The 27,834-nt window shown below is 38.3% G+C and overlaps 3 protein-coding genes across 4 annotated transcripts; all 3 read right to left on the bottom strand.

Annotated features, from left to right (window-relative positions):
- Positions 1-664: 664 nt before the first annotated feature.
- LOC122351251 (melanoregulin-like) lies at positions 665-3,049 on the bottom strand. The gene is made up of 4 exons (XM_043248183.1): positions 2,592-3,049; positions 1,740-1,830; positions 1,013-1,176; positions 665-816 (listed from the first exon to the last, which is right to left on the bottom strand). The coding sequence occupies exons 1-4, from the start codon at positions 2,811-2,813 to the stop codon at positions 739-741; spliced, it is 555 nt and encodes a 184-aa protein (XP_043104118.1). The 5' UTR covers positions 2,814-3,049; the 3' UTR covers positions 665-738.
- A 293-nt stretch (positions 3,050-3,342) lies between these two features.
- cfap65 (cilia and flagella associated protein 65) lies at positions 3,343-16,203 on the bottom strand. Of its 2 annotated transcripts, XM_043248181.1 has the most exons (33): positions 16,072-16,203; positions 15,345-15,418; positions 14,720-14,886; positions 14,110-14,212; positions 13,749-13,915; positions 13,468-13,667; positions 12,510-12,634; positions 12,199-12,421; positions 11,839-12,107; positions 11,531-11,728; positions 10,984-11,373; positions 10,478-10,615; positions 10,140-10,379; positions 9,525-9,749; positions 9,292-9,438; positions 8,955-9,120; positions 8,496-8,624; positions 8,158-8,371; positions 7,932-8,060; positions 7,660-7,836; positions 7,511-7,577; positions 7,310-7,420; positions 6,948-7,139; positions 6,643-6,792; positions 6,428-6,571; positions 6,050-6,166; positions 5,604-5,741; positions 5,452-5,496; positions 5,067-5,290; positions 4,831-4,956; positions 3,986-4,270; positions 3,760-3,894; positions 3,343-3,624 (listed from the first exon to the last, which is right to left on the bottom strand). In XM_043248181.1, exons 2-33 carry the CDS (start codon positions 15,411-15,413, stop codon positions 3,483-3,485), a joined length of 5,352 nt encoding a protein of 1,783 aa, XP_043104116.1. In that variant the 5' UTR covers positions 15,414-15,418; positions 16,072-16,203; the 3' UTR covers positions 3,343-3,482. The 2 variants fall into 2 exon arrangements, with proteins under 2 accessions (XP_043104116.1, XP_043104117.1); XM_043248182.1 differs by lacking the exons at positions 3,343-3,624; positions 3,760-3,894 and having other exon boundaries at positions 4,134-4,270; positions 4,922-4,956.
- A 670-nt stretch (positions 16,204-16,873) lies between these two features.
- Positions 16,874-19,903, bottom strand: mnx2a (motor neuron and pancreas homeobox 2a). Its single transcript, XM_043249397.1, has 3 exons — positions 19,287-19,903; positions 18,393-18,553; positions 16,874-17,914 (listed from the first exon to the last, which is right to left on the bottom strand). The coding sequence occupies exons 1-3, from the start codon at positions 19,708-19,710 to the stop codon at positions 17,582-17,584; spliced, it is 918 nt and encodes a 305-aa protein (XP_043105332.1). The 5' UTR covers positions 19,711-19,903; the 3' UTR covers positions 16,874-17,581.
- Between the last annotated feature and the right edge of the window lie 7,931 nt (positions 19,904-27,834).

Raw genomic sequence — 27,834 nt, 5'->3', positions numbered from 1 at the left:
CTCCTCCTCCTCCTCCTCACACCGCCTTCTCAAACTCTCTCTCCCTCTCTTTCTCTGCTCCACATCTGTTTCTGGCCCCTCAGATCAGGCCCAGGAGACAACAATATATAGGTCAACGTGCACAGCTGAAACTATGACCACACTCACTTATTATCCGATAGAAGGATATTAAACAGACATGCATGGCATCAAGCAGAACGTTACGAAATACACTGTAGTCAATCTTCATCATGGGATATGTCGTGTGTTTAGAAGTTTAGTGAGCTCATGCTGGACTGCTGCTAAGTTGAAAAAAAACTGCACTTTTAAATAAATAGTTTAGACTGACCTCTGCTGGCAAAATTTATGAAGTACATAAGACTGAGATTAAAGTAAATCCTGTAGATTTCATTAGATTCAGTTATTGGTAATACATTATATTATTTATTAAAAGTGCATTACATTAATTGTTAAAAGTGTAATATAAATCATGAATGCCAATAAATAAAATAACATTTAAATTAGTGAATTAAAATGGATCACTGTTAAAATGTGGAAAAATTAAGCAAATATAAAATGTTTTTTAAAAGTGACTCTTGTTCTTGATGGACATATTTTTCTTACTTGTTGATATATTTTTGAATTTCGAAATATAAATGTAATTTTGTCTCTTTTCCTTAGGACAAAACAACAATTAATTTATTGATAAAAACAGTTGCAGTAGACATTTCCAAACATTTCCAAACCCTAAAACTTCCTTTACATCTTAATTCTTGGATATTTCTCTTTGGCCAACCTCACAAAGTCCTCAGCACTGTCCAGAGACACCAGGCGGTCCTAGAAAACGATCATAACTATTAAAATGATCATTATTCCCAATGTCCTTCAGCTCCACCGAGCTGCTTGTAAAAAAGGCACATCCTTGATTGAGTAATATATAATCATACAGAAATACATATTTTTCATGATAAGTCTCTTTAACGTACATCATACGGACTGAGGACTGTCATTTATGACGCAGGCTTTTATTTACCATGACAAAGATGTATCTTTCACCGCTGCTGAGTCCACGGGGGAAGAGGCCTGTCTCCTCGGACACGATTCGCAGAAGTTCTCTGGCTTTCTCCACATTCTCCCAATCACTCAGAACCGTCTGTCTGTTCACGGTCAGTAAGGAATCTGCCTCCTTCTGGTAACCTGGTCCAACAACATACATGTACGTTTACATGACTGCACTTCTTCAGGCACAAACACATGCTTCACTGTCGTTACATGAGCAAATAAGAATCACGTTTGACTCGGTGTGCTACTGCTGTTTTGTCAACTGGCATTGTGCATTGTACATTTAGGCAGAAATAAGGACTGTTCTTATAAGTTTTATTGTGATAGTCAACCTTCACTGTTCACATGATCCTTCAGAAAATATAGTAATTGATTCACTGCTTAAGAAACATTTAATTTGATAAATACTTCATTATTAGTTGTGCAGTTGAATATTTTTGTGTTGTATTTTTCAGGATTCTTTGATACTCTTTAAAAAAAAAAAAAAAAAAAAAAAAAAGAAGAACAGCATTTTTGTTTTTGAAACTAAAATGTGACTAAATGTATCTGCTGTCACTTTGGATTAATTGAATGCATCCTTGCTGAAGTATTCACTTCTTTAAAAAAAAAAAAACATTTTAAACAAACATACAATGATAATAAAAAACGAAAATAATATTCAATAATCCAAAAAATAAAACAGTCATAGTCCACCTCACCCAGCTGAAGCAAGATCTTCTTCCAGCGTATACAAACTTCTTTACGAGCACACCTCAGAGTGTGGATATCATAGTTCAGTTTCTCCCATTCCTAACACACACACACACACACACACACAAAAACGGTAGAAGTGAGTTCAAAGAGTGAGACAGAATTTGTGGATGGAGGCATAGTTTGCGTGGCAGAACATCACTGGTCACCGTCCATTGACTCTAACAAGTTGGTAAGTGCATTATAAACCATGTGCTCTTCCAGCTGTCCACAGCCTGACAAACATGAGAAAAGTTAAAGCTACTGTATGAAGTGAACACTGACATACAGGAAACATCAACAAGATAAGGTTGATACAATCACACACACTGCATTTTATTTCAATAAACAGGACCAAAGATTAACACCGATCAAGAATTTCTGCTCTGATAATGTGACTGTGGTTTACAGTCAAAATTATTCTAATGGTGATGCACCAGAACGTTGTCCTCACCTCGCCTTAGGGTTGAGTCTGAAGTGAACTCTTCGTCTTTCTGGTACAGTTGCTCTGAATTAAATTTAAGAAAATTGGCAAATTACATCGGCCTAAATTCCAACGTATTTACTCGTAGACAAAATCCAATACAAGAAAGTTAGTCAAAGTCACATCTGCTCTAAAGCAGAGAGCAGAAGGTATGGAACAGAATTGAATTTTTCTACGAAAACACATTAGACTGATGTATGATAGATGTGTATGACGGGTAGAGGTGATTCCTGTCTAAATAATTAAAAATGAAGTTAAATGGCTGTTTTAAAATATATTCACTAGCATTTTGCAGTCTTTGCTTGTATCTCAGAGTCCATTTATATTAGTTCTTCACCTCAGTATCTTTGTCCACTTTGTTCCTCATCTTGATGAATGCTTGTAATTCGACATCTGATTCCCCCTCAGTAGTGGAGATGGAGGTTTGAGTACTGCTCCAGGTCCTCCCCTCCTTCTCAGGTCCAGATCTGCTGTCCTTCAGCTCACTACCACTGGACATACTGGACCTTGTGGAGGCAACACTGTATTTAGAGACTTTATTATTTATTATATTTTTCATAATACAACTGTGTTTAAATACATAGTATCCCTACAAGAGAAAAAAAAATTCACTTACTTTAATATACAGTCTTTCTCCTCAGGAGTTTCACGAATAGGACAGCAGCCAGAATAAAAGGCGCCCATTTAGAGCAATGAATGAAAAATTGCCTAAAATTCAGTATGCCATATTCATAGTTATTATTATTGTTCCTTATAGCAGAGCTAACATCCTCCGTGCACTAGGACAGACGTTTGTGCTGCCAAAGCTGTTTCTCACAGGCGGTGTCCTTAACTTGATAATGAGCAACTGTGGCCATGTGACTGTCCTGTTTAAATGCTAAAGGACTAACCAAAGTCAAGATAGTCAGCACAAATAAAACAGAAACATTATTTTATTTTAAATAAATACATTTGTGTAGCTACTGTACTTCATGTGACCCACATCTAAGAACTTTCTTTCTAGCTCTCTAAATTGCTTCACAATTCCAGAAACTATCAGACATTTAACATTTCTCATTTTTTATAACCAAGACAATGTGTTGAGTTTTGTCAGCACTCCAGCTCTTGGTGATTGGACGGATTCAGAGAATTTACACCAGGGTGTGTCATTTTTAAAAACAATTTAATACGAATTAGTTTCAAACATGTCATACAGATGCTGAGTGTTAAGATACTAGTGCAGAATGGCTCATTGTTCCTCTGACTCCATGTTTGAGACTATGGCTTGGGTAGACATGTAGGGGCTTGGACCGGTCACTAGGGGGCGCATCTTCTCCCTGTTGTTATTTGATTCGGCCCTGGACTGTCTTTTAGAGCCAAGGCTGTTTTTCCTACACATGCATAAATAAGAAGGTGAAGTCCTGGCTAATAACACTTCAGCTGATCAATGTCAATGCCACGTGTATGCATTTCTTATTAAAAGAAATTAATGTCAAAGTGTGGTTAACATAAAATGTGTATGTGACCTGGAAGAAGAAGGTGGAAGAGCGATGATTCGTGGTCGTGTTGTCAACACCAGCTCACCCAAGAAAGCCTCCATCATTAGGTTCTGCAGGGTGTTGAGCAAAATGTCCTCCACTATGTCACTGAACTCAGGCAACCTGCAAATAAGAATGAGAGAGAATGAGGATGAGTTGCTTAAATGGCAAGATCTGATTTGTGACGAAATTGTCTCTTAGTATCAGAACGCACCTGCGAATGGACTCCTGGACCTTCATTTTTATCTCCTCCTCTACTTCTTTCAGAGACTCCTGGACACTTTCTGGGACACTAGGTCTGTCTGCAGTGCTACAGTTTCCTGTGTAAGTCTCTGCTGGAGCGACACTGGACAGACCGGGCATTTGGTAGCCTGCAGCCGAGTGGGGTTTTGTTTGTGTGGGGAGCTCAGGAGCAGGCCGCAGCTGTGTGAAGTATGGCACCTGCTCATTGTCGCCCTCTACCAGAGACTGCTGAAACTGAGGCTCATCTAGGAGACTCCTGTAGGAAAAAAAAAAGAAAAAAATACATTGTGACCTTCTACTGAATGATAGTTGTTCAATCAAGTCACCTTTATTTATAGATAGGATAAATAAATAATAAGATAAATAAATAGAAGAGCTTCCGAAACCTATGCAACCATTTAAAAGTTATGTTTTTCAAAGAATAGCATTTATTTGTTCAGAAATATAGTACAACTGGCAATGTTGTGATTTTTTTAATGTATTTGAATATATTTTAAAATAGCAAAACTGAATTTTCTTCATCATCGGTCCAGTCTTCAGCATCACATGATCCTTCATAAATCATTCTAATATGCTGATGATTAATTATCAGCACTGACAATAGTTGTGCAGCTTAATATTTTCCGTATCAATATAAATATCTTTACTGTCACTTTAATCAATGCATCAAAAGCTTTATTTTACAGTATGTGTACTTACATGCACTTACATTGTAATATAAAATAATGTAATTAATTTAAAACAAAGAAACACAAACATTACTGAGCCCAAACCTTTAAGCAGAATTTGCATTAAAAAAAACAACTTAAGTCATACTGTAGTAAAGAGGTGAGCACATGTGTGATGACATCTCTCTCAGGACCCAGAGTAAATGGGGGCAGGTCTGCAGAATAATGGCAGCTCTCACCTGTCCCAGACTGAAAAAGCTTGGGTTGACTAGACCTGAAAAAAATATAATGATAAAAAAAAAAAAAAAAAAAAAAAAAACGTCAATGTCAGATTTGTTATTCACTTTTGATCCTAGATTTTCAAAGTTTTGCACCCATTTGTACCTGTTGATGTAATGCGTGTTGAGCTGATTGGGGAAATGTGTCTGATACTCCATGAGGCTGTGAGAGCGTGCAGTGACAGCTAAGTGCAGTATAGCAGGACGAGGAGGCTCGGGACGTCTTCTCCTTTCCTGACCCATCTGCTGCTGGGCGCGCTGTTCAGCCCGACTGGGTCTCACCGAGGAACCGCTTTCAGCTTGATCACTGCTACGAATGGGTGGAAGAGTCTGCCACATGAGGAACAAAATACTGAGCTCTCATTTAGAAATATAATGCACACATAACCACTGCAAGTAATACACAACCACCATGCAAGTAAAACCCAAAATGTGAATGTGTTACATAACTTGTAAATAAGACTCATTGGTCATTTTTCAGGTGTAGTTACCTTGTATTTTCTTGTGCTGGTTTTCTGTTCAAGCACTGCACCTTCCTGAGGAAGTCAATTCATTTTTTTTTTTTTAAATGATCCTTTCATACAGTGAATTAAATTTAAAAGGATAATGGTCAACATTAAAGTTTAAAATTTGTATTTCTGACCTGAAAGAATTTATCCAGTTGGTTTGTCTGTATCAAGTCTTTCTCAGTGATAGTAAACTCATATTTCTGTCTTTCTGTCTCCTCCTCCCACTGTCGAAGGTCTCTGTGATACTGTGCAAGCTTCTGCACAAGAGTTATCTGACCAAGACAGAAACTACCATTTATATGTGTTACAAGTATTTCAATTTCTGTCTGTTTCTTTGAACTTTTAAATCAAAGTATTCTGAAAAAAAAAATTCTGAAACATTAAAAAACCCATCATTATAGACTTGCTAACTGTATTTTTGTCAAATAAATGCAGTCATAGTGAGCATATGAGATTTTGGTCAAAAGCATAAACATAAATTACTGACCACTAACATTTAAATAGCAGTGTGCCTTATTAAATATGCATTGTATGTGTTTCTATGTGCATGTGTTCATTGGTGTATCTCTGTATTTGTCACCTCGCAGATGAGGTCTTGCTGATAGAAAGTGGGGCTGCCCGAGTCCTGTATTGTCAGGATGCAGAGAGCACTCTCCTCTGGTGCCAGACAACCACTCTCAGGAAGGATCTTTACAGTCTACGCTCAATGCGACAAACAAATAAAAACATGCAGTCAATAATTAATATGTTGAGTAGACTGGTCATGTCAATTATTAACTGATGAATTTTTCACATATATCAGTTTTTTCCAAACTTATACACACAAAATAAAAAAAGTTTTGTTTGCACATAAAGACAGTTCAGACTTCAGAAAACATGAAAGCACCATAAAAGTGTCCCATATGACTTTTCCACTATATAGCAGCTTTTTTATTTTCATTACATTAAATCTACATACCTGTTGGCATTCTGTGCTTGTTCCACTCCATTTATACAACACTTGGTCTGTGTGTGAGACATTGGTCAAAAAAAGGATGCGAGTACTACGAGAGCCCACTGGGATATCACCAAAACACACTCTCTCTTCTGACAGGAATACAACCTAGGTATGGAAAGGAGGAGATGGAAACCTTTGGCTTCTTATTTATGATTTGTTTCATCAAACTTTCTTACTTGTCCAGGTACTGGGATTCTTTGAGTGCAAGGCACAGTAATACGCCCTTCTTGTATTTGAATGGGTTTTGCCTCTCTTTCATCAAAGCCTTGGCCCTCAAAGGTTACGAACATGCTGTCCCCCTCCACCACGTGTATAGGTACGTCCACCTGGAATTGCACACCAAACTCAGAATAAAACACTTAATGGTTTGCATAATAATGTAGGAAGTAATTTTTGATTTCAGACAAAAACAAGTGTTACTAAATGAAATGTTTTTGGTAGCAGGAACATTAACAATCGATGTCATTGTGGAGTAACTAACACTGTATGTTTTGGCCTCCAGTGGGGAGAAGATCCACTCCACCAGGGCAGTGTGGCCTGGTTCCACTTCTCCTCCAGGGTTCAGACACTGTAAGACCGGGTGACTGAAGTTCTCCTCCATTAGCTCCTCCAGTGGAGTGGTGTCAATGTGGTATCTCAGTGGAAGAGCGCCTGCATTATACAACTCATACACCTGTGCAGATTAAGTATTTAGCACATCTGTGAATAATAAACATATGATATCTATGACTGGCAAGGAATAAACAGTTAATACAGTTTTTTATTATTATTTGTATTATTTTTAATTACCTTTTCAGCTTTCAGGAAAAAACCTCAGTTCAGGTAACTTATAGGTCTACAAACCTGTTTGGGGGGATTGAACCCTCCAATTGCCACTGGGGAAAAGATGTGTCGGTTGGAGGAAAGGTAAATGTAACGTATGTCTCTTTCCACAGTTACTCCCATAAAATTAATCTGGAAAAAAAAAAAAAAAAAAAAAAGATTTGTCAGCATGAATCATTCTTAAGATGCATGTGCTGCAATGACAAGAATAATTTTTCTCACCAGTATTTCTCTTCCATGTGAAAGTTTCAACAAGACAGGAAGACGATCTGTTCCCACAAAGTCATGTCTGGAAGAGAAGCATATGCCCTATAGTTTCATGTGCCTAGGCAACACTTCAGTGTAAAAGCGCTATTGTGCTTATTCCTGACCTATATGTGAACTGTACTGTTTTCTGTTGGCCAGGCAGGAGTTTACCAGAACGTGGGGAGACTGAGAAGAGCCTGTGGTCCTGAATTTTCATCAGGTGGAGCTCAGATGGACTGAAATCTCCAGACTCAGCCCAGTACTCCAGCTCAATCTGTTGGTCCTCTGGAAGCAAGAATGACCTGAGGGATACCATTTGGATCATTTCTTCATACTGCATGACTTCATTTGATACTTTTATTTGCTATATAGACAGATTAAGCTATAGAATGCTTACCACTCTACAGGAATACTTCCTGGGTTCTTAAACAAAAGCAAAATACTAGAGGGGTCTGAGCCCAGGGGAGCAGCGCTGAAGCTAAAATCCAACATGGCTGATGTGAAGATGGAAGGGCAACGCTGAAAACTGCAGGAGATTTTAATAGTTATCAAAAATAAATCTCTGAATTTGTGACTTTTTTTAACTGAATCAAAACAAAAAAGCTGTTTGTTTAAAGTATTGCCTGTGTCTTGTGGGCACCCTGAAGGTGAGCTCAGATGGGCTGGGATCTCTGTGCAGATAAGTGTTGAGTGCATCCAGACTGAAGAGACGCCAGAGCTGCAGTTTACCAAGTCCCTCCACACTGCCACAGCTACGGGCATCCATCACCTCCAGGGTGGGGTACACTCCCTCGGCCTGTACATGGCAAACAGATTGCACTTCTCCTCCTCCAGAGCCTGGCCACCAGAAAAAGTGTTTTGACACATTTACTAAATTTTCTCATATATGAAAAACGTGACATTGTCTTACACTACAATCACACTTCAGAGAATAAAGAGCACTGTTTTCTTTGTACGCTACCAGATGCATTGAGGATGTGGTAACTGATGGTCCAGCAGTAATGGGCCCTGCGTGCCGGTTTCACTGTGCAGCGTATCGGTAGTCTGCAGTCAGCAGGTATAGTTCCACTTACATTCTCCATCTCCAGAACTGGAGAAAAAAAGGAATAAATAAAGACTGACTCAATTTAGATTTACTATAACTATTTTTATTTGAATATATTTTAAACTGCAATTTATTTATGTGATAGTAAGCAGACAGAAAACAGTTATGCTGCGGAATATCTTTCTGGATTTTTCAGTTATCTCTGATGGATAAAATGTTCTAAGTGTTAAGTGTCACTTTTGATCAATGTAATGCACCCTTGCAAAACAAAGTATAAATCTGAATGGCAGTGCACAAGAATTTGCATATGGCCGAACATAGACAGCATTTAAAGTGAGTTAAAAACATTTATAAGAATAGTGCAATGTCTCCAACCCAAAGGATCTTGAGTCTTATCTTCAGGGAGGCCTGCAGCTGTGACGCTCTGCTGTGTGGTCAGAGAGTAGCTGACAGCACAGGGGCTGTCGTTCAGAAGAGGGACATCAAATGACTTACAGCTTCCCACCAGGACCTCACCAAGATCTATAACAGGGTGTTCGGCCTATGAAAAAAAAAAAGCAAATTACAAGTAATGACACAATGTTACTTTTTCACATAAAAATTACAGGAAAGTATGCACAGCCAACCCATCCCAGCACAAGGTATATACTGTAATATGCACTCCACTGTAAATATAATTAGACTAGTTCTCTATTCCATTCAGGTAACACACCTGGAGAGACCCTTTGGATGCCACTCCCACAGCTTTAATGGTAAGCCTGGACTTCTTGCATTGTGGCGTTTGGACAGGCCAGAATGTGAGACTGGGCTTCATGCTATACATCATCTCCTCTATGGGGGAAAAGGACCACTTCTGTACCTGAAAGCAAAAAAAAATAAAATACTTTCATTAATAATACTGAAACTACAATTCTCAAAAATAACACAATCACTATGCAGCCTTGCCTTCGATTCATTGGGCTGGAGTGTGTCTGTGTCCGGCAGCACAGTCAGAACCCTTTGGTCAGATCCACACAGTCTCCACTTGAACTCCACTGGCACCCTGCTCAGGTTCTTCAACCACATGCTTCTCTCAGAGCATGAGCCAACGGCTGTGGGCTGAAAGAACAGGCTGCCATCCCCCTCCAAACTCATGGAAAGCTTCTCTGCTACAGCAACTACATTCAGTACCTACAAAACAAATTCAGAAATTCATAGTTTTAATCAGATTTCCAGTGTCACACTTTAGTAAACGTATAGATAACTTTATGGAAATTGATTCATTAGAAAAATACTAAAGTGAAATTGACATTAAAACTATTTTTAGTATCAAAAGCTAAGTTTATTTAATAAATCCTTCAGCAGAGCACTGGGGTCTCTTGTTAATTTTGGTTAATGAATAAATATACTTTTGCTTATTGTTAGATCATGCTTGTTCTTGTTAAATCACTTTTGTAATATTGAATTTTTATATTTGACAATTCATTTTCAAATGAATGCAATTAAATCTGACAATGATGCCCAATGTGTGTGTTTGTGTCCATACAGTCATCATGCTGCCATGAAGGAAATTGTCTTAACCTGTGTGTGTCTGGGGCTGGCATTCAGATGTAATGTCAAAGGGATGCTGGCAGGGTGATCCGGTGAAGGAGTGCATCTGAATGTGAGGACCTGGTGGCTGCCTGATGGCACCAGACCACTGGGTGGCAGCACACATACAGATGGACATTCCTCTGGGTCTAGTCTGAAGATCAAGGGGAGGTCCCCTGTATTCTGCAGGAGAATACTGTGGTATGCAGCCTGTCTAAGTGCTGGAAATACCTGATGGGAGATGGATTGTGTCAAAAAAAAAAAAAAAAAAAAAAAAAAATAGTACTTTTCCAATTATTACATATTACAATGAAAGATGTCAGACTTACTACTTTAGGGTGATTAAGAGAGAATTTGGGGATGAAGGGCTCTTTTCCAGTTTCAAACGAGTGACCGCTCACCCTCACTGTAAGGCACCACGGTGGACACACAGTGCGATCCTGTACACTTCTATGATCCCTCAGAACCTGGCCATGACAAAAATATAATTCAAGCCAAGTCTATTGACACACTAAACATACAGAACTCAAGTTATGTCCCATTTACAGACTGACTGACTGAGACTGATGGAGAACACCAAATCGATTTACATTAAGTCTGGAATATACTACATGACTTTTGCCCTAATTTACAATTTGGACGAGTTGATGCTAGTTGCCGAAAATCAAAGCCAGTCTACAGATTTGGTTGGACAGATTTCACAGAAAATATGAAAATATTTTCACAGTGTATGATGGGCACAGTGTATGATGGGCACAAACTCCAATGTTTTTGCTTTACAGACAGAGAAATAAAAATGCAATGTAGTATATTCCAGCATTAAGTCTCACATTACCTTGTAAAAAGTGAAACACTCAAGTTGTGCTGAATGGAAGACGTTCTGCTGGTTGGGGCTGTATGTCACTCTGAAAGCTGTGCTCTTTAGAGGGCCCAGCTCACAGGAGAGAGGAAAGATGGAGAAAGAGGATTCGACTCCATGAGTCCAAATCAGACATATCTTGCCTTTGGTGTGGTTGGTGATGGAGACAGACTTAGACGCTGGGCCATCATAAAAAATGAGCTCAGAGGGCTGAACTGTAACATGGGGGTTGGGGAATCTAGAGGAGTTTGAGATGTTGTCAAGTTCTGTTTCCACTTCAGATGCTGAATTAACGTGGAAAAACTCCTCCAGAGGACTGCGTTTCTTTAAAAGAATTGTAGATTTGTCAGTGTCCTCTCCTGGAATCTAAAGAAAGTCAGGTGCATTGTTATGTGATGTTGCTGATAGCTATGTTGTACCTGATTGTTTTGTGAATTAGATATAAACATATGAGAATAGGATGTTTGACTTGACTCCTAGACTGCGGAATTTTACATCACAGTGCAGATGGACAAATACCCACCTCCTGGATTAGCAAGGCTCCGCTGTCATCCAGTTTTAATTTGTGTTCGTCCAGCAAGGCACTCAGTATGTCAGGAGGATAACAGGTGAGCCCTCGTAGCAGATTTATTCTGTAGATACTTAGGTGTCTGGGGGTTAAAACGGCTGGCTTCAGCTGTTCTGAGTGACAGGTGCCAATCAAATCCAGAAACAGTGGCTCCTTTAATGAGAAAAGCAGTACTGCACTATCACTCAAATTATAAAATAATAAAGATAAGAAAGTAGATATTCAACCAAGAAGCCAAACAGACAGGCAGACATACACACTACCCTGTGCAGCAGTAAACAGGTCACGGTCTTGTGATAAGCTATAGGTTGATATGGGCGGAACTTCACACGCAGAGTGAGTTTGCTGCTGCCTGTCAGAGAGCCACAAGGCTTATCAATTCTGAACACATTATGGCTGCTAGTGTCCACATCAAACTGGTAATAAGCCAATACTGCAGAGGAGTTGATGATCTGTACATTGTGTGTGACCTCTGTGTCCTCCTCAACACAGCCAAAATCCAGTACAGAGGTATTTAGAGACACAACTGGTCCTATAGTGGATAAATAAGGTCGTCAGATCAAGCTCGATTTGGTTATAAGCAAATGTTTGTAAAGCCGTTACTGTAGGGTAATATATTGTACCTATACAGGTGCCTGACACTTTGAGCAGGTCTTTGCTTACAGCCCCAGGACAGGTTAGAGAGAGGTAGTCCACGTTTATGCTGTCCACTGTGATTGGGGAGAAGCAGACGGGGACTTTCAACACAGAATTTGGAGCGATCTTCCCCTCGTGAACCTCGCAGCAGAACACAGACTCCATGAGAGCGGGACGTCTCAACCAGGACAGACTGAATGTTGTGCTGACCTAAGAGAGAAAGGAAGTAAATATGAGAGTGAAATGTCCAATTTCTAAATATTCAATGAGCACAAATGCAGGGTGGAGAGAAACGTACATCGGAGAGGTTGTAGATCTCAAAGGCCCTTTCAAGAGAGTCACCTACTGCCACACTGCCGAACTCAAGCACCTTGCAGCCTTCCTCTTGTCCTGTGGCGCTGATCTGCAGGTGAGGGTACTTTGCTGTGGAAAGGTATTTAAATGTAATGCGTTATTTATAACCCATGAATTAAACCAATGTCTGATATAAATCACAGCATTAAAAACTATGATTTGAGAAAAAGTAATTGAAAATCAGGGAAAATGAACTATGCTACTATATATATCATATGTCCATGAACTATGATATATATTTATATGTACGTTATATAAATAATAAATGTATAGATATTAGCAACAAATATATGCATACACAAAAAACTGTTGTACAAAATATTTGTAATTTTCTATATTTATAGATTCAAATTTTTTTATTGTTTTTAATAAATAATGCCACTGATGGCATCAAAAGCATATACTGTACCATAGATTAACAAATCTGTATTTACATCTGTCTTCATTTCTCTATGTAATTTTATTACATTAAAATGTTAGAGGACCAGACTAAATGTGACTCTGGCCCACAAAATTAAGCACAGACATATTTGTAGCAATAGTCAACAACATTATATAGGTCAAAATAGTTTTCTTTTATGGCAAAAATTATTGAGATATTAAGAAAAGATTATTTTCCATGAAGATATTTCCAGCTGTATTAAACCTTATTTTTAATAAAAAAATATGCAAACATTTGGACAACTTTAAAAGGCAGTTTACTCAATATTTTGATTTTTTCCTCACTCTCAGATTACAGATTTTCAAATTGTTCAAACCTCGATATTGTACTATTATAAGTGAAAAAGCATACTATCAGTAAAACGCATATTTATTCAGATTTCAGATGTAAAAATTACATGATAATGGACACAAATGTTATTTTAATTTAGGAATTTCTTTGCAAAGCTCAGTGTACTTACACAGCCCACGCAGACGCACAGTACAGCTGTTTTCCCCATCATCTCCAAAAGCACAACAGGCCTCAGCCTGATACACTAAAGCCTGCTGGGGCTTAAACTCTACTGTAACCCTGCATTCTTCTCCAGGCTTCAACTGTCCAGTCTCAGGGGACAGCTGGAACGGAGGATCCACAAACCACCTGAATCCTGTCTGCAGCTTACTAGGGACAAATTCAGAGGTTTCAAAATTCTGCACTTTCTTTACACTTTCTCCATAAAACAGATCCTTAGCCATGCTTTACCTGGAATTACGAAAGAGAAAGCTGGTTTGGGAGCTATGCTGGGCAGCACAGGGTGGCAGCATCACCTTGTCTGGTACCTCCAGGGCATGATGAGGAATCACTGCTCGCAGAGACACGTGGAATGAGCCTTCCTTGCCCTGAAACTCTATAGTGTCCGTGTACTCGCACTGGAATGAACAGGGCAAGAAAGAAGAATATATGCCAATCCAGTCATGCATATAATATCTCTCATTGCCTGCTGTAAATGTTGATTATAAAACGCATCATAATACATCATGATGAGGATTACTGAATGCCTCAATGATATAACAAGTTTACGTTAATATTTATAAATGAGAAACAAAGGTAATTTAAACTTTACTTTCTCAAGAGGCTGAAAAGTAACTGGAAGTGAATAAGAAGTTCCTGGGCTTAGAAGAATGGTCTGAGGAAATGGTGTGGTGAAGAACATGGAAGCAGGAGGTCTAAAATGAAAGATTTTCTTTGATTAAGCAGGGAAACATTAAATTTTGATTTGTGACGTTACAAAGAAAATAATAAAATAAAAATAAATTAATAATAAAATAAAAAATAATTAATAATATATATATATATATATATATATATATATATATATATATATATATATATATATATATATATATATATATATATTTATTTATTTATTTATTTATTTATTTTTAAATCTTTCTATTTGTCAAAAAAGCACAAATAATATGATTAACAAAATAATAGATAATAATAAGAGATGTTTTTCAAGCATCAAGCATATTAGAATGAATTCTGTGACACTGACTGAATTATGGACAGTGAACAGTATTTCACAATATTACAGCTTTTATTGCTTTTTTTTAATCAAATAAATGCAGCCTTGAACATAGCAGACTTTAAACCAAGAAAAAATCTTAATGACCACAAACGTATCTTCAAATTCTGAAAAAATAAACTTTTAGTCTTAATGACTTAATGACCTGAAGGTGAGTTTCTGGAGTTTTCCATGAATGCTTCTGAGAATCAGTGATTTGGTATACTCTCGTCGTGGCTCCCAGCCCTCCCAGACCAGCTCAGCCCAGGTCTCTACCCCATAAAAGTTCTGAGTTCTCTTCAGAGGACTCCCTGTCCCGAGGCGTGATACCCTCTGAAAATAAAGCCAAGTAAATCATAATGGTCATTGGCCTTTGCACCAGCAGATGGCAGTGTATTTCAGCAAAGCATTTTAGCAGACTTGAGTGTTTTATGAAACACTCTTAAAATATAAAGACCTTTAGAAACTATCTGAAAGAAAAAAAACACAATCAAGTAGTCAAGAATCTTGAACATCAACAACAAAAAATAGAGGACAGAATGAACAGGAAATGGGGCCTATCAAATGAGATGGCTGGCACACTTATTATGTTTATAAATGTTATATTTTGTGTTTTATTGTCTCAATTTATTTTGCCTTATTTTATATTTTTATCCATATGTAACTTGATGTGTGACATCTTTTCAAAAAGCTTTTAAACTTTTTTTGCACAGCAGTTGACCTAAATTACAAAAATATATTAAAAAGACAACTGTCCTACGTAACATAAAGGCCTTAAAAACACAGCTTACCTTTCTTCGTGGGCTGTGTGTGACTCCAAAGGAAAGGCTCAGAGGATTCACTGGATGATCGGTCAACATTGCGCCTATAAACAAACACCCAGATGTTCGAATATTGTGGGCTTCAAATATTTCAAGCATCTTTTACACCAAATGATATAAAACAGATGCGAATGTGGTGCGTGAATGATCTGGGCCTGTATCAGAAAATAACCTTTCTTTTGACCCATATCATGAACATATAAGGCAATATCTATATTTAAACAGCAGCATGCTAAAGTGAAGCATTTGCATTTATTTGTTCTTCTCTCAGTTTATTGTTTAAGCAGGATCTGTAGGTCTGCCTGAGGTTAACTGAGGCTGGTGTAAATTTATGACCCTGCCACTCATTTCTTTACCTCTCTATTAGCTTAAGTGATCTGCCTTAAGGAAATCAGTGACAGCAAAGGTGATAGCTTGAGAGGATCATCAAACGAAATGTTATTGATAAAGTCATACGGTGGGTTTTCTGGAGACTATGCAAATCTATTTTCCGTTTTAGGTCTAAAATGACCGACTACTTGTCTTTTAAAAAGTTGACGTGGCTTTAAAAGAAGTTGTAATTCTAATAAAAACGACCATAAATCAGTTCGCTAAACGTTACAGCAGTTTATACGAAGTGTTACAGGTACAGGTTACAAAAACGAGCAAACTTTGCGTTGTATTCATCTTACGCATCCTACTGAAACAGAGAACTTACCACAGAAACTTTACCTCGTGCAGTAATATCACAAACAAACAAGGAAAGTGAATAGAAATGTGTCGGTTAATTTGTTTCGCCACGCCGAAAGCTTTCCTCGCGGTTCAGTTGTGTGTTCGAGCTCCATGACAACGCCGACGGAAACAGCCGAGGGACATTTTCCTTCTCAAGGACTTAAATAATACCTTTAGCAGTCAGGTGAGATCGAAATGCAGGTGTAATTTTCCAAATGCGTGATAAATGTTCACAGTTTGCCGCCTTGAGTGCTCGGGGTTTTTTTGGCAGGGTGTTTATTTCCCCCGCTGCAATGCATTTAATCAACATATAAATATGTCCTATTCTAGCTTGGCTGAGAACACTGCACCTCCTCTGCTTTAATATTTAATTGTTGGCCTTACACCACACCCCTGTAAAAATGCTCTTTTGGTCACTGAGGTAATTCATCTTTTCAAATTAAATGGCCCGGTGACATCAGCATAAGGAGTAGATTATTTTGCTTTTCCTTCATTAACTTAATTATTTGCCTATCAGTAAACCCCCCTGAGTAATTCATATTTGAAGGGCTGTGGCCATAAATATCGGGCCCTGTGTTGTTTATAATGCACTGTAGATTCGTCTGCGCTTTAATCACCATCTGTGTCAGCTAGAGGTTAAAAAGGAGAGGAGAGCGGGACGAATATGTAGGATGGGAGCGATATTCATTTACAGTTTTAACCCTTTCACTCACAAGCTGGACGCAAGAAAACAGCGTTTCTACATTTTAAAGGGGTGAAGCGAGAGAAAGGCTGAAATTCATCTCCGATTTTGTTTATTTCCCTTTTGTCTCCAAGTACATGTTTTACCGGCAATCTTAAAGGTCACACATCCTTCAGACTGAGTCCTGATATCGGTTGAATAAATTAGATATAATCTATAACAGTTAAATAACATTAAAGACACCAACATCAACAACATGACATAAACTAATGGACTAACTAATGCACCGTTCACAGTTTGCCCTTGTTCAATATTTACAGAGGATTTAGCAGTTCCTCCGTGTTCCAGTCAATGGTTACTGAAAGAAAGCTGACATTGATGACCTCTGGACAATCATCTGTTCTTCAGCACCCACTCTTGACTACGCACTATTAAATTAAACGTGTTCAAGAGACCAGTGAGCACAAGTGTCAGCCTGTGACGTTTCAGTGCGAGGCTTCCTCGTTTTGGTTCAACAGCTTTCCTTTTTTTTCAACCGAAATGTCCGTGTTAGCACATAAAGTAAATATTCTGATCACATAAGAAAAAAAAAAACGTTAGTCTGAAATAGCATACATTTGCAGTTTACAAGCAGCGTTCCAAGAAAAATATTAAGTGCAAATAAACTGGAAGACCATTTTCATGAATTAAGACATTTTTTGACTACAAACGTCATGGACAAGGAACTCGTTGGGTCTAAGGGATAGTTTTGACATCAACAGCTTTCAGTCTTTAAACCCGTCCAGTTCGTGGACGTGCGGGTGCCATCAGTTCTTCATAACCCGAGCCTGATCTTTCGGTCTCCTCCGATCTCTTCTAGGTCGTCGTCAGAGTAAGAGCCGTGAGAGCTGTAGCTCAGGAAGTCCGAGGGGTGAGGAAGACCCACGCCTGCGTTGATCGATTTTCTGAACTCTTCCTCCTCTTCTTCGTCTTCCTCCTCGGCGTCCAGATCCTCATCGTCATCATGTGCACTGCAGCGACTGAGGTCTTTGGGCTTGGTTTCTCTCTTGCCTGACTTGGAGCCGTCTGTTTCCAGCTGCGTAGCCTGCTCTTTAGCCTTACGGCTGCGCTTCCACTTCATCCGTCGGTTCTGGAACCAAATCTTCACCTGGTAAACACATATCGATCGTCACAATCAGTCACATACAGTTTGATCCATTGGTATTAGCATTAGGAAATATTTATGAACTTATTATTTTGCTGTCCCTTTGTTCTCAGTGTGTCTGTCTTTCAACCCGATTTCATGAGAAAACTCAACTTTGAGGTGGTGATAAATTTTGTGCAATGCGCTTAGGAAAAAAAGTAAGCATGAAGGTCCACCCCAAACCGAACCATCGGTGGGATGTAAGCAGATCAGCCAACAATTTGCCAAACCCCTTAAAAGTAAACGTCTGCCGCCTTTATGGATCCAAAATGAGCCTTTAACAATCGTGAAACCATTTAATTGCACCAAAAACGTTCTTCACATTGAGCAAAATGGTTCTTAAAACAACTGCTGACCCAAATGTTCTTTGGAGAACCAAAATGAGTTATTGTGTGGCATTGCTTAAATGAACTGTCACGAGAGCGCTCCGTTTTCTCCTCACCTGAGTCTCAGTCAGCATGAGAGAGGTGGCCACTTGGAAGCGTTTGGGCCGTGACAGGTACTTGTTGAGTTTGAACTGATTCTCCAGCTCCAACAGTTGCTGGCTGGTGAAGGCCGTGCGTGGTCTCCGGCACTTTCCTATTAAACCAGACTGAGGTGCCCCTGAGAAGAAAGTTAGCTGATAAAGGAGGTGCAAGTCTAGTGCCAAAAAAACAAAGACATATGGTGAAGACACCGAGCAGACGCAGCAAACAAGAACATATTCACCTCTTGTTCCTCCCCCTAATAGATAATGATAACAGCTTTACTTCAGTTTATTGTTGATGACAGGGCCGGGAGATATTGCTTTAGCGGGACAATAAAACACCAGAGAGCACCATTAACTTAATGAAAATTCAATAAACGCTACCAGATAACTTTATTGACGAAGCTCGGACCGTTTTAAGTGTTTCTTTATAGTTTTCCCGTGGATGAAGGCCGTTTTAATGGAGTTGTCATTTATGATGCTATGAAAAAGACTGAAAATAAAAAACCTTACATTATAGTTCAGTTAGCAGTAAATGCTGCTTCAATTATGCTAGATAATATTTATAGCGTGTTCACTTTATAATGTTTTTGCAGAAAGATACATGAATGCATATTTAGGCCACGTGATCGTTTGTTTGCCATAATTTTCCCTACATTTTAAGTTTTACATCTGAATACATTTGCAACTTTATTAAATAATAATAATTATTATTATTGCAGCAGCTTCGTGGAAACAGGCCTGTATTCCAGATTTCTGCGTCAAGATTACGCACCTCCTAGTAGCATTTAAAGTAAGCACTAATGCGCATATAAATAGGAACAAATATTATAATGCATAGATGAATAATTCTGCGGTAGAGACACATACCGCTGTAGTCTGCGAGGCGAGGCATTATGAGTCCAGCGCGGAGCCAGTGCTCTAGCGGAAACGAACCGGCCACGGCCGCCGCTTTTAGGTGCTCGGGGTACGGCTGCGCGAAGCCTGAATACGCGAAGGTGGGATGCTGCGCTCCAAGAGCCGTGATGGAGTACATAGGCGAGGGATACATTCCCGGAATAGACCCTTGGGAAAGCGACGTTAATCCTGGGTGAGAGATGTTCAGCATGCCCGGTTTGGGTATGACCCCCGTCTGGAGCTGGAAAGCGCGGGGAGGAGAGCTCTCTGTCCGTTTGCAGGTCGCAGGCTCGATGTCGGTGCCGTCGGTGCACAGTCCCGGCGAAGCCTCGCGCGCCATCCGCTGAGAGCTCTCTGACAACAGAGCGTCTATTCGGAAGTTCCTCGACTTATCCATTGAGAAAAACTTCAGCTCTCGAGAATCTTACGAGCTGAATATATTATTAAATAGTGTACGTTTAAGCGCGTGCCAGTCAAAACTTTTACTTAAGATGTACCAAGCTGTTCGCCTGACCGTGCGTAATATTATCTAATTCTTTAAGGCAATCGAGGAAACTTTGTTACTCTATAACTGCGTGTTTTCATCTCTATCCCCGTGACGCAACGCTATGCCCGGAGCGCGCGCAGACATCAGTTTTTGACCGTCTCGCGCTCCGGCACGCTCCTCCTAAACACGCTCTGATTGGTTTATCTCGTTGCCCTCGGAGTTGAGAAACTTCCGACGCTTTCTAATTCATTCATTACACGCGCATTTGTTTGAACGTCAAGCCAAACATTTCACATCTCTTAAGACTTATAGGGCGAAATTATAAACTGGCCACACACGTTTATTTTTTATCGCAACTGATCCTTTAAAAATAATTTTGATCCAACGAAACGTTTGCAAAATGTAGTAATTGACAATATCGCTAAAAGGATAAAACGAGCTTATAGATAGGATATGGGGATAAAAATTAAAAAGCAGGCTTATAAAAAACAGGGCACATGTTTGGAATATTTAAAAAAATTCCTTACAAATTAATTCACGTTGTCGATAAGCTATAACCTAATTTCGACCTGTGATCTATATCTTAACACCAAGCTTTGGCAATATTTTGTTTTAATCTATTTAACTTTGTTACTTTCTTCAATATTAAACTCGAAGTGTCGGAAATAAATGTTTGAACATTTTGATGATAAACGTTTTAAATTATCCAGTCTACATCAGTAGTAAACATCTTAACGTCTTAAAATAGAATAGGACCGAAAATGAAAAATAGAAAGGAGGAGGCAAAAAAAACAAACAAAAACAGGTTTAATCGCGCGGCTTCTGATATGTCCTTGTCAAAGCCTTTGTCACGTTCAGCTTGTAATTAATTTCATTTCATTGATTAGCTTCTTTTGAAAACAGAGGGGACTTATTTTGAAGGTAGAAGATCAGTTGACAGGTTTCCCCTGACTGTGGGATAACTCGGGTTCACCGCTAATAGCGCTAACCTTGACAAAGAAAGGGACGATGACGGACAGCTTGACCTTTTCCACCTGGCTCGCTCGCAGGTGCGACGCCGCCGCGCTTTTCTCACACTAGTAATGCGATGTGTTTGCACGACCACCCACTCGCCCCCATTTCTTATCAGGTGCAAACATATACTAATGAACAAATGAACCAACGAGCAGGATAAACGCAACATGCTGCAGCTGCATTATTTGTTGCTTGTTTTTCCAGTAGGCTACCTGGCGCTGAAACAACGGCTCGAGAGAAATTAGAGAAATAGCGCGGTACACATGCCAAAAAAAAAACCTAAAATCATTACTGTGTCAAAGGCCGAGTGAAGATTCAAAAGCGAGAAACATGCCGACATTATCCAAAGACATTCGCGCTCGAGAACCGCTGTTTTGTGTGGATAGTTTTTTTTTTTTCTCATGGGAAGTCGGGTATAACGCACTCCCAGACAAGACCTTGAGGTCGGAATTAATCTCAGTTCATTAGGAAGATAAAGGTCAATTATTAGGCTTCTAAATGTCAATCATTAACACTGGCAGCGGAACAGATAAACAGATTTGCTTTTGGAAAAAAAAAAGTCTGGTGTTTAGAGGTAACCAGCTTTCTTTTGTGTAAATGATCAATACTAAGGAGACCGAGTGATATCCTTATAATATAATGCTGTCAGCCGTTTACTTTTAATGTCATCCTCCTATCTTACAAAGTAATTACTTATTACGAGAATTTGAAAATGATTTCACTTTTTGTGCACTTCCTGCAATATTTTAGAAACAAGTGCATGAATATTTATTTAAAAAGTTTACAATAACTAATAAAATTCTGCAAATGAGTGGGTAAAATTGTTGGGAATTTCCTTTTCCTAGAATTCAGGATGGCATAATCAGTATCCTCCTCTTTGTTTCCTCTCTCCATTTTAGACAAATGCGTATATTTTCGAAGCACTGAATCTAATTAGTTATCAAATCAAATATTATTATAAAGTCTAAATATTGTATTTGTGACAATTAATCAAATAATGAATAAAACGAATTATTTTATTGCATTTTGTCAGGTTGGGAAGCACAGCTAGGAAAAGGAAACTGCATTCAAAAAGACAAAATTTTGAACAGTCTGTATTCAATTTACAATAATTTGTTGCAAAGCGTGTTACATAAATAAAACGAATGACTAATTTAAGTTAAGAAAAATTTGATTTACTACTTTTAATGAATTAAGAATCAAATCTCCGTGCAAAGAACTGGCCTGAATAAAAAAAGCCATTACTCAAACTAATCTGAAAAAATAAAAAATAATAGGTGGTTATGTTTTTAAATATGGTTAGTGCTGTTAAATATGCTTTTTTTGATTAGTGCTGTATTTTCTTTATAAATGTGATGACTGAACAAAAATCCATTTTTTTTGTTTAAAATGTGCGATAAAAAAGAAATGCACGCAGCCAAAGCGAAATAGTACCGTAAGCAGATCTGCACAGTCCTCTTTCTAAAAAAAGCAGACCACAGATGCCTAACAAGCCTGCCAAAAGTGCATGCACTCTGCATTCTGACTGTCCAGAAGGGAGCCGACACTTGTATTCAAGAGACTGTAAAAGAGCCATTCAATGGACATCTATTCATACACAAATGCAACATGGTGACATGGGCTGCCCCTTTGGTAACTGTCTGACCTCTTGCTCTAGGTCAGAGGTAAAAAATAGCCGTGTGCTGTGCTTGTGTAGGTTTCAATATTAAAGCTAAAGGAAATAACTTTAGCTGTCTAATTTCCAATTCCAGCCTTCCTACACAGCAAATTGAACTCTTTGTTCGGACCTACCAAAACCTTGCATTGCTGGAATCCACCGAAGGGTTGCATGCTATTTTAATTTCCATTCATAACCAACCCATTGTTGCACTCTTGTGTCCTTGTGATTGACCAGAGGGAATTGAAAACTTCCTCAGTAACCAGGGCTGGGCGGTGCAGGTTAACCAGTTCAGACCTGCGGTGAATCGCTTGATTAATGACGGCTATGTTGCCCAGACATCAAGACAATGGCAGAGGCAAGAGGGGTGTGTTTCGGGATAATTACTGTTAAATCCTACCGCTGTGGAGTTAAAGCATAACAGAAAGTTGGACGCATACACGTGCACGTACTGCACAAAGAGGATGACCGGGATGGATAATTAGTCCGGTGGAGCTGCTACAAACATCTGTTGCTCCGGGAAAAATGGTGGCAACATCAGGAGCTGGTGGCGCATCGTGGGTGGTTCTTCTGCTGAGACATATGCACACAGAAAGACACAAAAAATAGATTAGACCTTTAAATAAAAAAACGAATTAAACGAACAACTAAATGCTATTGCGATTCTGCATTTAATAAAAATAACTAAATAAAGTGAAATTCCAATGAATGATATTCTGTATTAAATTAAAAAAAAAACTAAATGAATGAATGAATGAGTAAATAAATGCAATTATGATATGCATTTAATAAAAACGAATGAATAAATAAATGCAATTGCATAAGATTTGAAAAAATAACTAAATAAAGTGAAACACCCATTATGAGATTATACGTTTAACAAAAAAGAAAAAAAACATTTAATACATTTTATTTACATTTAATAAAAAACTAAATGAATGAGTTAATAAAGAACATACAGAGCAATATCAGTTATGAAATTATAATTTCATAAAAACAATTGAATAAATGAATTCCATGTGACAATAATTATATTTCAGAAATTAATAAAGCTCAGTATCATTTTTGACACATGGTCTTGTAAAGAAAAAAGACACATGACCAAACATTTTGTAAAAAATAATAAAGTGCAATACCAACGACATTATACATTTCATGAATGAATAAATAAAAAAATTTCAATTATGAGATTGATTGAATGAATGAATGAACACTCATCTCTACAGAGCATAAGGTGATGTGCCCTAGACAAATATTAAAAAGTTTAATCAGAACATTCCTTTGGGCCGGTTATTTCTCCTGGGCCACAATAATTTATGGGATATCGTTCCAGATTTCTGAACCACAATGTAATAACTTCCAAAGTATAGCCGTATTTTTATTTGTCACGGTGGAATTTAATTAGCAAAGCAAAAATCAAACAACATGCGCAGGAGGCAGGGCCGGATTGCTGTGCCCTTTATGTACGGGTATGTGTGTGTTTGGTCACTCTGGAGATATATAACAGGACAGGCGTGATGGATAACTACTACATCTAATCAGCCTCCGTGTTTATCTTCCAGGACCATCCTAGTCAGCTCACAGATTCATCCAGGGCAGCATGTGTGTGTGCGGCTGTCAGAGGTGAGCAAATTAAATATGACAGTTCAATTAGCCCTGCTTGTCCAAATGGTTGCACCTAATCCCGCTGTAGGGTAAGCAGCTCCACCCACCTATAGACTATATGTTTTTTAATCAGGCAGTCCTAAGACCGCACAGCTATAATTCAAAACCAGGATTTAAGCCCACCTCACCTATCTGAACCGCGCACCCATACCTGCTATGTTTTACATGCTATGAAATCTTAATGAAATCATATCTTAAGACAGAATAGTATAAAGCAACAGGAGAAAAACCGATACCCTTTAATTCCGAAAACAAAATGTGTTTGTTGTACAAAATAACCCTGAAACAAATACCTTCCGCGAACAGTCAGCGATCCCTTTATGTACTGATTATGTCTGTGCTTTTATATCATAAACCTGTCATTCATAAATTACAGCATCTGATTTCCATCAGGAATTCATTAAAATATTCTCTTAGATAATGACATGCGCACATTAAATCTCGGTGTTTGTCTGGAAGGTTGTCGTTAAAATTTAATATTTGCTTTGCAAATCTATGCCAATTTGCAGAGTGACCGCACGGGCTGCTAGGTGTATTTAAATGGGCGGTGATCTATGGGGGATCAAGTCAAGGGGGCACGAAAAGGGTCCAAGAAAGCACATTCTCATCCAGAAACAAATCTGGCTTGTGAATATTTTAGCATCTTGCTCATTACTAAACTTGGGTGTTTTGTGAATACTAGTGAAAATGCAGCATTTTTCAAATGTGATATTGGCAACACTTCATTTTCCCGTTGCACCTTATTAGCATGTATATTACTAGAATATTAGCCATTTATTAGTGCTAATTAAGCACATACTGCGATAATGCCCTATTTTCTACATCCCAATACCTAAACTTAACAACTATCTTACTAACTATTAATATACAGCAAATTAAGAATTAATTGAGGAACAAGTCGTAGTTAATAGTTAACAAGTGTTACCCATTCTACAGTTTAACCTAACATATTTTCTCATTGCAAATTGAATGGGAAGAATAAAAAAGTAAATATAAGAGAGATTGTAACCTTGTTCCGTTCCGTTTTTTAATATGGACAATGTATTCATAGAAAAGTTTCATAAAAAGTTTGATCATCAACAATCATCACTGCACTAAATAAGCTGACCTAAGTACAGGAATTAGGCTTTCCTATTGTTTTCATTCAGAGAACTTCAACCAATAGCACGGCAAAGTCAAAATCCAGACCTTTTAGGCAATTTAGAAAAAGAGAAGGAATGGTCACGCTAGCTAACTCCCTTTATCGAGCTTTACTCTACATTTAATGCCACTCAAATTGCATTCATACAAAACTGACAGCTCGTAAAATAGTTGCATCTTTGCGTTTGGTATATCCGCATTTATGTAAAAGTTGCATGTTGCCGCTGCTACATTTAGGAAACGGTCTCGGTTGTGTACAGCAGTCCGAAGCGGTGGGGCCTAAAAGAGGAATTAGCAATCCGTTAACTGGCCGTTCTGTCAGAGGTTTTGACAAGCTGAAAGGGAGGAGCTGTCAAAAGCTAATTTATCTCCTATGGAGCCCAACATGAAATTTCATTCGCTAATTAGAAACCCCCCACCCTTTCTTTTCGAGCGCTTCGTCACCTCTCCTCGATCCCTCCGCCTCTCCGTCATCGTCCCGAGGGCGCAACATCACAGTGACAATGCGGCATTATGGAAATAAATAGTTCCATTATGCCGCATTGTGTAGTGGAATTGGACTCGCCGCACTGCTTTAGTGATGGAGGAGGGTTCTGCTTTGATTAAGACGGATGATTTATTGAAGAACGGTCGCAGCACGTTTGGAGTCAAAACCGGGAAGGTCATACATCGAGTATCTCATTTGTAGGCGCATGCATCCTAAAATGCGACTATTATGCAAATACTTTATTATTATTTTGACAAAACAATACATTTATGGAGAATATGCGTTAAATGTACAAGCTATGTTGGTGCGCATACCGCAGTTAAACCTTAAAACAACAGCTCTCCACCATAAATAAGATTTCCTGTTGGTAAAGTTAAGAGCAGTGTTTTTTCGATTTGTGAAGATTTCTTTGCATAATGTCTCGGTTAGTTTCTCTGTGAGAATTAGCATCAACACAAGCCGATGGCAGCTCTGAAAACGCATCTATGTTTAACAGCTCATCATTTTTATAGACGCGGGGGACACCGCCTTCACAAAGGGTGTACAGCCACTTAAACAAATGCAGCCCGCGATGTCCTTTTCAAGCAGAGTCAACAGATGTCACTTGGTTGCTTTCTACTGAATAGGACTTGAGGTCAATCAGGCAGATAAGAGATTACTGTTTGGGAATCTCTCAATTATCGTCTCACTGACTGACCCTTGAGAGACACGAGGGAGGGGTTGGGGGGACGCAGCCAAAATGAGCCCCAGCGCAGCCAAAAGCCTGTATTCAATGGAAGAGGCCATTTATCAGGCTGCTTAACCCTTAAATGCTGTGGTGTGGATGGGAGGGTTGGACATTCGCTGCAATTGGACTAATTAAAACACTGCAGCGCTGCTAAATTGTACATCTGGTCATGCATTAGTTAAATGTCCTGCTGTTCCTATAGAGTGATTAATACGTCCTTTGCCAGCGCTGATTAATGCCTAGTTTAATGCCTTTCAGTAATATACAAACATTATGCATAAAGAACAAATACAGTTCAATTGGAACTTATATGCAACTGAAATACCCAGACGTGGATTTCTGTTTAAGCATTAGACAGATGCTCCAAAGTGAGCCATTTCAAGTAAAGTATATCGCATATACATACTGGTATGAAAATCAAGCCTGTAAAAAAAAAAGGACATTTTAACTGACATATCACTTGAGAATGTGCTTTATTGTCGCTATTGATATGATCTTTAAATAATATCAGTTTTTAAATGCAATATATTTAAAGTGTGCCAAAGTAGTTCCACTTTAGCAAATATACTTTACTATAACCTCAGTTGAAATTCAGCACTATTTCCACTCAATTAAAAGTGCATTAAATGCAAAACAATTGTAATGTAGTAAGATACTATATATGTAAGTATACATAGTATACTAAAAATGCAGGATATTTTTATTAAGTGCATGAATATGTAAATATATATGTAGCTTACTTAGCATAGAATTAATATATTTTCAATTTATTTTTCACTAGGATAAGCAGCATCCTATACGATTAGACCTACTACAACGAAATTCCTTATTAATTCAGTCTAACAATTCTGTATTACATAATATAATATAATATAATATAATATAATATAATATAATATAATATCAGCTGAACAATCCTGATTGATTAATATATAAGCACAGTATCAACTGTTTTTCTTTCTTTTTCTTGACACACAAAGAAAACTTGAATGGGGATTAATTTCTATTCATTCACTCAAGTTTATTCAGCAGCAGTTAGATCATCTAAAATGGTCTTTTGAATAAAGAAATATATGACAATGAATGCTGTATGAAACCGTATGGCCTCACCCACAAATATAATCTTGCGTACTCGTGTCTCTGAGTTTGTTTGTTTATGCTGTTTGCATTGGTAAAGAGCCATACTGCAGTGTGACTCTTCAATGAGCTCCGGGTAAGTGCAGAAGTCCTCGATGGATAAGCATCAAAGGACAGATTGTAATTTGTCTTTTGAAATGCTTGACATTTTAACACCTGGTATTGTTTACAGGTCAATGAAAACAAATCACAGAGAACTTTAAGTGC

This window comes from Puntigrus tetrazona, chromosome 9, assembly GCF_018831695.1.
Source record: "Puntigrus tetrazona isolate hp1 chromosome 9, ASM1883169v1, whole genome shotgun sequence".
NCBI classification, from domain to species: domain Eukaryota; kingdom Metazoa; phylum Chordata; class Actinopteri; order Cypriniformes; family Cyprinidae; genus Puntigrus; species Puntigrus tetrazona.
This window is presented reverse-complemented; position numbering and strand designations above follow the sequence as displayed.

Bases quoted from the DNA above. Each gene is read 5' to 3' on its own strand.
- mnx2a (XM_043249397.1), bottom strand. From the start codon at position 19,710: ATGGATAAGTCGAGGAACTTCCGAATAGACGCTCTGTTGTCAGAGAGC. The intron at 18,554-19,286 runs GTATGTGTCTCT...CTTTCTTCTCAG, and splicing joins TCGCCTCGCAGACTACAGCG to GGGCACCTCAGTCTGGTTTA. The intron at 17,915-18,392 runs GTGAGGAGAAAA...TGTGTTTACCAG, and splicing joins TCATGCTGACTGAGACTCAG to GTGAAGATTTGGTTCCAGAA.
- LOC122351251 (XM_043248183.1), bottom strand. From the start codon at position 2,813: ATGAAAAATATAATAAATAATAAAGTCTCTAAATACAGTGTTGCCTCC. The intron at 1,831-2,591 runs GTGAAGAACTAA...TGTGTGTGTTAG, and splicing joins AAGTGGACAAAGATACTGAG to GAATGGGAGAAACTGAACTA. The intron at 817-1,012 runs GTAAATAAAAGC...ATCGTTTTCTAG, and splicing joins AAAGATACATCTTTGTCATG to GACCGCCTGGTGTCTCTGGA.
- cfap65 (XM_043248181.1), bottom strand. From the start codon at position 15,413: ATGTTGACCGATCATCCAGTGAATCCTCTGAGCCTTTCCTTTGGAGTC. The intron at 8,372-8,495 runs GTAGCGTACAAA...TCTGGTGGCCAG, and splicing joins CCACATCCTCAATGCATCTG to GCTCTGGAGGAGGAGAAGTG. The intron at 8,061-8,157 runs GCAATACTTTAA...AATCTCCTGCAG, and splicing joins AGGGTGCCCACAAGACACAG to TTTTCAGCGTTGCCCTTCCA.